Source organism: Asparagus officinalis, chromosome 4, assembly GCF_001876935.1.
Source record: "Asparagus officinalis chromosome 4, Aspof.V1, whole genome shotgun sequence".
NCBI classification, from domain to species: Eukaryota; Viridiplantae; Streptophyta; class Magnoliopsida; order Asparagales; family Asparagaceae; genus Asparagus; species Asparagus officinalis.
Genome location: NC_033797.1, coordinates 344,990 through 354,735, shown reverse-complemented (window position 1 = coordinate 354,735; position 9,746 = coordinate 344,990). Strand labels below are relative to the sequence as shown.

Genomic DNA, 9,746 nt, shown 5'->3' with positions numbered 1-9,746 from the left:
AGGCTTTGCCACTGTTTCTTCCTGTATTACTTGAAACACTGAAAGAAAGTTGGAAGCGCCAGAGGTGTAATATTAACTTGGCATGAATTTCCACTTAGAGTGAAATTCAGAAATTTTCTTTATTATCACTAGGATGATTCCAGAAAATCTTTAATCCGTTGGGGATTTCATAATGAAAAGTTGCTATTCTTGTTGAAAAATGATTAACAAGTTCATTAGCGGGGGTTTGACTGTTAGAGGTGTGATGTTAACCTAACAGTATTTTATGGACCTATCGCTCTATTGAGGAGAGTCGATAAGTGGATTTTTGTCAGAGGTGTAGTGTTAACGTGACAGGATGTGTGTTGTGATTGGAGCAACTTTGTGGACTTATCATCCTATTGGAGAGGATTGATAAGTGAATTTGTCAGAGGTTTAGTGTTAATGTGATAGGATGTGTGTTGCGATTGGAGCAACTTTGTGGACTTATCATCCTATTGACGAGGATTGATAAGTGGATTATTGTCAGAGGTATATTGTTAACGTGACAGGAATGTGTTGCGATTGGAGCAACTTTGTGGACTTATCATCCTATTGACGAGGATTGATAAGTGGATTGTCAGAGGTTTAATGTTAACTTTGTCAGAGGTTTAATGTTAACGTGACAGGGATGTGTTGCGATCGGAGCAACTTTGTGGACTTATCATCCTATTGGAGAGGATTGATAAGTGAATTTGTCAGAGGTTTAGTGTTAACGTGACAGAATGTGTGTTGCGATTGGAGCAACTTTGTGGACTTATCATCCTATTGACGAGGATTGATAAGCGAATTTGTCAGATGTTTAATGTTAACGTGACAGGGATGTGTTGCGATCGGAGCAACTTTGTGGACTTATCATCCTATTGACGAGGATTGATAAGTTGATTTTGTCAGAGGTTTAGTGTTAACATGACAGGAATTTGTGTTCTTGTGACTTGCACAAGATTTTAGGAATTAGCGTCTCGCTGGGGAAACTTGCTAAATGAGTTTATCATCAAAAGCGATAAATTTTGATGCTTGTGATTTGAACAAGATTTTGAAGACTTAGCGTCTTGCTGGGGAAGATTGCGATTTGAGCAATTTTGAGGACTTATAATCCTATTGTCAAGGATTGATAAGTTGATTGTTGTCAGAGGTATATTGTTAACGTGACAAATTGGGAGTGATGCAAATTGAATGCATACTTTGTAGGGATGATGATCGTCAGAAGTGTAATGTTAACTCGACAATGTGAAAGATTCGTTACTCTTAATCCAATGGATTCCAAGTAACCAACCCCCAGTCTTGATTAAGACTTAGCAGGGGAATAAAAAAGAGGTAGACAAGGCACATCGCCTAGTGAGGCACTATCCATGAAGTCAAAATAGAGGCACATCACCTGGTAGTTAACGTGATAGTTTTTTGTGGACCCGCCATTCTACTTGAAGAGGATTGACAAGAGAATTTGGAGGGAATGGACTATCAGAGGTAATCATTAACGTGATAGTTTTGATAGACCCGTCATCCTACTTGAAGAGGATTGGTGGAGGAATTTGGAGAAAACAGACTATCAGAGGTGATCATTAACGTGATAGTTTTAGTGAACCTGCCATCCTATTGAAGCGGATTGACAAGTTGATGGACTATCAGAGGTAAATATTAACGTGATAGTTTTGTAGATCTGTCATCCTATTGAAACGGATTGACAAGTTGATGGACTATCAGAGGTAAATATTAACGTGATAGTTTTGTGGATCTGCCATCCTATTGAAGCGGATTGACAAGTTGATGGACGTGATAGTTTTGGTAGATTTTGTGGTTGATAGAGGTATTCTATTAAACATAACAACTCAGAAAATTTATTACTCGTAATCCAATGAACTACAAATAAACCAACCCCCAGTCTTGAACAAGTGCAGGGGGAAAAAGGAGTAGGCTACTATCTAATGAGTTTGACTATCAGAGGTAACTGTTAACGTGATAGTTGTTGGACCCGCCCTCCTACTGAAGAGGATTGGCTTCAGCAGCCGTAGTATCTTCCGGTTCTGACTGGGAAGAGTGAGCTTGGTTCGATTGCTCAGGAGAAGATTGGGCTTGGTCCGATTGCTCGGGCTGATCCTGCCTACTTTGTTCTTCAGCTTTGATCCTGGCAATAATCTTCTGAGCATGTTCGCCTTGAGAGATCAGCTGTCTCCAGGAACGGCATTCTGCAACCCCTATTCGAGCTAGGATGTTGGTCTGCAAGTTGTGTCGACATGTCTCCACTAAGGTAGACTGTGTCATACCTGACGAACACTGGAGAGCCATGGTTCGGAACCTTTTGACGAAGGCTTTGACGGATTCCCTCTTCTTCTGCTTAGTGGCGAGTGTTAGACCCTAGAGGGGGGGTGATTAGGGTCTTATGCTAATCTAATCCGATTAAATGCCAACTAAAATTAATTAATAAATATAGTCTTGCAAGATAGATATACAAAGAGTTATGTGTAAGAATATGCAATATACACAAGGTGATATATCCTAGCAAAGAGGTATACTATATGATATATAGGTTCGTCAACCGACGCCACTCCTCTTGGGACGATCCCCGACTCTCACCACACACTCCTCTCGGTGTACAAGTGTATTACAAAGTGTATCCTCACAATTAGGCTTAATATAATAAATGTTTGTTCTCTACTATGGATGAGAACACAATGAAAGCTCACACTCAATTGTTACAACTCTCACCAACCCAAAATATATTATGAATGTAAATACAATAAGCTCAAGTGGGTGTGTGTAACAATGAGATAATATAATCAAATCTAAACTCAATATAAAAACTAGCTTTAAAGAAAGATAATCAAATAACTAAGCAAATGTAAAGCTAGATAAGAGTTTAGAAAACTTCTCAATAGATCAAGAGGTGGAGGGAGAATAGTTGGAAGCTCAAACTTCAATAGATGATCTCCTCAAGCTCTTGTGGAATTTTCTTCACAAACAAACTCTTGAAACAAACTTAAAAACCCTTCAACAAACTTGTAAAACTCTTTTTAAAACTCTCTTAAACATCCTTAAGAAACAATGAAAGTTGAGGGCTTTTTATAGCCTCTTAAACCAGCCACAAACCCCCAAAAACCGAAAATATCAAAAATTAGCCGTTACTAGCCGTTATAGGCTGAAAAGACCAAAATACCCCAAATTCCAGCATTCTGGAAATTTGCGTATCTAACTTTATAAAATCAGTTAAAAATAGTAAATCAATTCCAAAAATCATAAAATGTTGTGGGAATGTTCTAAACATGTATATGAACATGTTAGAGAAAGAATTTCTGAAAATTCATTTCTCATTTGAGAGAAATAAATGTTTTAACATAGATATACAGTTTCTGAAAATCTGCTGACATACACGATTTTGTAAAATCAATTGGGCATAGTAAATCAACTCCAAAAATAGTAAAATTTTGAGAAAAGTTTCTAAACATGTAGATAAACATGACAAAGAAAGAATTTTTTGAATACCACTTCCTATTTATGAAAACTCATCTGTTTTGTAAAACATGCACGAACATGTGCACGAACAAAAAACATGATTTTGTAAATTCCATTAAACATAACAAATCAATTCCAAACTTGATGAAACTTTACGAAATGTTTATAAACATGAAAAAAAACATGTTAGAAAAAGAATTTCTCAAATTGAATTTCTATTTGTGAAAACTCATGTATTTTGCAAGTGTGTCCAAAGCATAAAAACTCAAAACCATGCATGTATATATATAACTATATATATACATAGAAACCAAATACGTGTGTGTATATGATGTTGAGCTTAAGGTACTTAACACACATAATATAAAATCTAAACTAGATTACCCAAGCTTGATCTTGATCTTCATTGTAGCTCAACTTGGTACACATGCGGATGAAGCTTGAACTTGATCTTTAACTTTGAATTGCAAGTTGCTTCACTCCACAATTCCGCCAACCTCCATTTGATATCGTCGTTATGGCGCAATCCATCCATCCTCCAACTACGTTGTTTGTCTACAAAACATAGGAATGCACAAACACTAGACAAACAACATTAGTAGTAAATTGTTTATAAATCATCATCAAAACAAGAAGGCCAACAGCGAGAAGGGTATGGATGAAGACTTCTGTATCCTCTTCAAAAAATCTTGACAGGAAGAGTCTCTCTAAATCTGCCCATCTTTGGATACATCCGGTAGGTAGTTTTCTGAACCATTCAAAAGCAACTCCCTTAAGGGTGCCAATGAACAATCGAGCCAGTATGGTATCGTTTGATATTACATTCCCAGTCTGTGACTTAAAATGATAAATATGTTGGTTCGGTGATCCCGTGCCGTCAAAAGTTTGTAGCGTCAGGACTTCAAATTTTGGAGGATAAGGGGCTGCATCCCATTCCGCAGGATAGGGTCTGACAACTCCCTCGTCTTGGAGCTCGCTTCTGTTGGCCATGGCATTGAGGCGTGCTTCCAATTCTTCCATTTTGGCAAACTGGAGATTATACTCGTTCTCAGTCTCTCTTCCTTTATCAGAGGAAGATTCCAGGTTGTGGGCTTCTTGGTCAGAAGCCGTGTCATCAACCACCTTTCCATTCCCTTTGCTTGTGTGAGGTCGGGATGAAGACGTTTTTCCTCTCCGGGAAGATTCTTGCCTGGGTGGCGAATATGTCTTCTGAGATTTGGCCTTGATTGTGACGATTTGAGTCAACAGGGCCATGAGTTCATTGATGGCCTCTTGCTGAGATTTGATCATGGCAAAAGAGCTTGATGATTGGGACTCTGCAATGGCTGAGTGTTCATCATTGGAATTGGTTCCCCTGGCTAAACTCCGATAGTTGACAGGGGGAATGGCTCCTGTTCGCGTCCGAGTGCGTCGGTAAACTCCTTCAAACTCGTTAGCGATTTCTCTGATGGTCGGCGAACGACTTGTCTCAGAGTCATCGGAACTAGGACCTGAAGCTTTCCCTCTGCCGATCACATTGATAGTGATCTCAGGATATTCGGTCTCTGGAGACTTCTTCCTGTGTGAACGTCGTCGTTGGTTAGACAAAGCAACGTCCGTTAATTGGTTGAACACCAATGGTTTGGCCGCATATGAGCAGCATTGATATCCCGAGAGGACCATAGGAATCAGCCGTTCACATTGGAATGAACGAATGACTTGCTGCATCGGTCTTTCTCTCGATATGAACTCTCTCAAATCTGTTGTAAAGATTCGAGGAGAATTACTCACTGATCGTGAGGTTTGAACTGGAACCCCCAGTCCATGATTGGACAGGACTGGCTCTTGGTGAATATGGATCTGGTTGAGATGCCTTGAATCCATAAACTTCTTATATCCACCCCTTAATCTAGTCGCGCTACGCAGAGTATTCGGGGGTCTCACTGCCCGGTCAGCGAGCCGGGGGTCCAGGGGGCGGCACGCCCCTGGCCAGGGGGTCCGGGGGGGGGGGGTACCCCCCGGCGGCCAACTTCTGTATTGGATTTGGAACTTGGGACGCGAGGGTCACATTTGGCACCTGAGACGCGAAGGTCGTGTTTGGCACCTGAGACGCGAAGGTCGCGTTTGGAACTTGAAACACGAGGGTCGCGTCTGGCACATGAAACGCGAAGGTCGCATTTTGGTTTGGCAACATGAGGGTCGCGTTCTTCATTGTCGACGCGAGGGTCGTGTTTTGACTGGGAAACGCGAAGTTGAAGTTCACGTTCAACGAAGGCTTGAGGTCCGCGTTTTGGTTGTAAAACGCGCCATTGAGGGCCATGTTCAGTCTGGTTCTCGCGAAGCTCATGTTTGGGCTCAGGGTCGCGTTTAGGCTCCAAACGCGTTGGTTGGAGGATTGACTTTCTTGGAATTGTGCCGAATCTAAGTCTTCTCCTTCAGAGAGGGGACTGTATGAACAGTGCAACCCCCAGGGTAGACAGCCCTTTGATGAGTCAGCCACAACTGGAGCTTCAGTCTCCTTAGAAACTTTGTGGATCTTATGCATAGCCTTGGGGCTAAGGGATCCGGAGGAGATAGCCTCCTCAAACTTGGCTTGATCAAACTCTACCACGAGAGTTTCGACGGTTGTTCCAGTGAGATGAACGTCAGATTGCACCACCACTTCTTCGTCAGAGAAGCTTTTCTCCAGCGGAGTCGCCATCTTTTGTTTGTTGAAAATTTTGCAATAAAGAGAATAAAAGAAAATTAACTTGTATTTCTTCAATCCGATTACAATTTGATTACAAAAGAGAGGAGAACGAATTTGGTTCTCCCCTTTGTTTAAAACTGGGTTCTTCACGGTAGCGATGGAGTGCCTCCCTCGAATGCTCGCGTCGAGTTTGCTCTCCGTTGACGATCCGACTGTCTTGATTCACTGGAACAATGTCTTCTCCTCACGATTTGACGTTGTGGAGAACTTGCGTGGCAAGTTTAAAACTCTTGATGAGTTGACAACTCTGAACGAGTTTGAACTCTTGAAAAAGAGTTGATTTCAACCGAAAGTTCGATTGATAAGCCAAGGATGAAGAAGCTCTTGTTGCAGATCTCCCAAGCTCCAGAAAATGCTCCAAGGATCTCTTCTGCTGCCAGCCTTCAATGGTCGATTAAAGCCAAAAAATCGAACCCTGAACTCAGTGGAGTTTACTAGCTTTTTATAGGGGATTAAGGGGGTGTAACTGCCCTCTAAATCCGCTCCTAAGTGGGCGTGATTTCCTCAGATCGTGGGGAAAACGGTTCTGAAACCGTTCGACTCATATTTGAATGAGTCAAACGCCCAACCTGGCGTTCAGGACCCTAACCTCGCGTCTTAGGATTGAGACGTGAGGTTGGGTGTTGACTGAACATCCAGAACGCGAGGGTCGCTCACGTTTCGCTTGTTGTAACGCGGGTCCGACCCCAGCGTTTTGATGTTGTAACACGGGTTTGACCCTGGCGTTTTGATGTTGTAACGTGGATTCGACCCTCGCGTTTTGATGTTGTAACGCGGGTTCAACCCCGGTGTTTTGATGTTGACACACGGGGAGGACCTCCGCGTCTTGTCTTGAAGATATTATCACAAAGTAATCTCTTTTGTCATAGCGTTGCAAAGATTATTGTCTTGTAATCTTCGTCTTGGCTCCTTGAGAATATGAGAGTCGTCAGATTGTAACTCCCGATATTGATTGTGAAGACTGTTGAACTAGAGCTTTCATCGGTTGTAACCTTCAGCGATCTACGTGAAAGTCTTCAAATTGTAACCTTCTGGAAGTCGTCAGATTGTAACTTCCATCATCGGTGTTTGATGGAGGATAAGCTATCTATTGTGATTTTTAGACAGCCTACAATCACACAGCACCATCTCCACTTCCGGGCATAAGTATCCAGACCATTTCTGACCCACTAGACTCCTTTCATACATGCGCTCTATTATTTGCTTCCGTATGGTCTCAACCAAAGGTAAGATTCGCAACAATCGTGCCTTTCTTATCCAGCTGTTGAAGGACTCAGCAACGTTTGAAGTAACATAGCAATACCTTAACAACAAAACACTAACATTAACAATAAAACCATAAACTAAACATTAAAGGCCTAACCTTAACAACAAATATTCTAAACTTAACAGCAAAACCCAAGCAGAATAACTCTAACCATATCAATAAAAATCTAACCTTAACAGAAAACTGTAGGATAACTCTAACCTAAACAACTATAACGGTGCTGTAACAAAATAACGTTGAAACCAAGCTATCTTACCTTATACCAGGAAAATGCGCGTTTGCTCATCTCTTCGGGGAGTATTCCATTACAGTGACGTAAGCCCTGTGATCGATCGCTGCCAATTCTTTCATGTCATTATCCCATTCAGATATTGTGAACTTATAAGCCGCAGATTGTAACAGCTCGCCCAACGTAGTCGCGACATTTGCCTTGTGCCCAAAATCCTTTATCTTCTTTTTGAAATTCTCGACTAGATGCAGAACACACCTTGAATAGAATGCATCTGGAAAGAATTCCTCGACTGCTGCCCTGATATCCTTGTTAGCGTCGGAAATCATTAGCAGTCGATGTGGATGTTGGTAAGGATTTTCCCTATCATACAGTAATGTCCATAATCCTTGTAAGAACTATTTCTAGTTAACCTCATTCTCTTGGTCGCATACGCAATAAGCAAGGGGAAATATTCCCTGGTTACCGTCATACCCAGTAGCACTAAGTAGTATGCTTCTGCAACGATCTTTAATAAATGTTCCATCCAAAAATAATAGAGGTCTACACCCAGCAATGAACCCTTCAATACAGGTATTATAACTAATGAACAATCGCCTGAACCTCCCGTCATCAGCACCCAGCAATGAACCCTTCAATACAGGTATTATAACTAATGAACAATCGCCTGAACCTCCCGTCATCAGCATCAATAACAACACGACTCCCTGTAATGAACAATCGCCTGAACCTCCCGTCATCAGCATCAATAACAACACGACTCCCTGGATTAGTTGCATACACCATGGATTCATACCTGTAAGAATATAACAACAAAGCAGTACATTTAGCAAAGGATTTATAACCATAACAAATGATCTTCAAACTTCACAACCAACATGTATACTTAACGACGAACCAATAAGTTTAATAACTAATACGTATACTTAGCAACCAAAACGTAAGCAGTAGATTTAGCAAAGGATTCATAACCATAACAACTGATCTTCAAACTTCACAACCAACACGTATACTTAACGACGAACTAATAACTTTAACAACTAATACGTATAGTTAGCAACGAAAACAGAAGCAGTAGATTTAGCAATGGATTCTGATCTTCAAACTTCACAGCCAACCCGTATACTTAACGTCGAACCAACAACTTTAACAACTACTACGTATAGTTAGCAACCAAAATGTAAGAGTGATTTCAGAAGAATAAAAATGATAAGGACCATCTCAGTGAATCGTAAGCCTCATCATCGTCACCGAACAGGTCCTGTTGAGCTGTCTCCTTGCTCCACCACGCTTTACTGTAGTTAATCTTGATGCCAAAATTAGAGAGCATGTCGTTCTTGATATCAACTGCACGAAGATCTGGCCTAACCTTCAAAATAGCTTGTATTTGGCTAGCTATGAACTTCCTTGATACCCTTGGGTTGCCAGCATTTGCTTCATGTTGACCGCATGTGTGGGTAGACTCGAAATTCTTTATGGACATGATAGACGAATTTCTGAGCGGGGAAGCAAATAACATCCAAGGGCAACCATGTGTGTGCTTGAATCGGCAATAGACTCTTATGCGTCTTTGTTCATTGTGGTAAAAATCATACTCGAACCGTTAGCAATTGAATAGTATTGAAGTGCTAATCTAACTTCAGCAGCACTATTAAATTTCTGACCAACTTCACGTATGGAGGTGTGCCACTCAGTTGGGATCTTGGTTTGGTGATTAAGCATGTCTTCCAACAGCATGATCGAGTCGCCGGTGGGGTTGTCATTAGGAATACGCTCATCATTACAGGTTTGGGTGAACGTGGTATCTGCGCACCGTGAATTTTCTGTCGATATTATCCTGGAGTAGTAATAAAAATACATAGCCTCAGCAAAAAACTGATAACCTTAACAACGAACTCATAAACGTAACAGCCAACACATATCCTTAACAACTAACTCTTATATTTAAGGACAGACTCGTGACCTTAACAACAAACACATATACTTATCATCAAACACCTTATCTTAGCAACCAACTAGTATACGTAACAGCCAATAAATAACCTTAACAACCA

The 9,746-nt window shown here is 41.1% G+C and overlaps 1 protein-coding gene across 1 annotated transcript; it reads right to left on the bottom strand.

Moving 5' to 3' along the window:
• LOC109836158 lies at positions 7,746-9,175 on the bottom strand. The gene is made up of 4 exons (XM_020404043.1): positions 8,910-9,175; positions 8,366-8,488; positions 8,167-8,235; positions 7,746-8,055 (listed from the first exon to the last, which is right to left on the bottom strand). The coding sequence occupies exons 1-4, from the start codon at positions 9,173-9,175 to the stop codon at positions 7,746-7,748; spliced, it is 768 nt and encodes a 255-aa protein (XP_020259632.1).

Excerpts from the sequence above, each read along its gene's own strand:
- LOC109836158 (XM_020404043.1), bottom strand. The coding sequence starts at position 9,175 with ATGTCCATAAAGAATTTCGAGTCTACCCACACATGCGGTCAACATGAA. Across the intron at positions 8,489-8,909 it reads GCTTACGATTCACTGAGATG|GTATGAATCCATGGTGTATG; the intron begins GTCCTTATCATT and ends ATATTCTTACAG. Across the intron at positions 8,236-8,365 it reads ATTGATGCTGATGACGGGAG|ACCTCTATTATTTTTGGATG; the intron begins GTTCAGGCGATT and ends TGCTGGGTGTAG.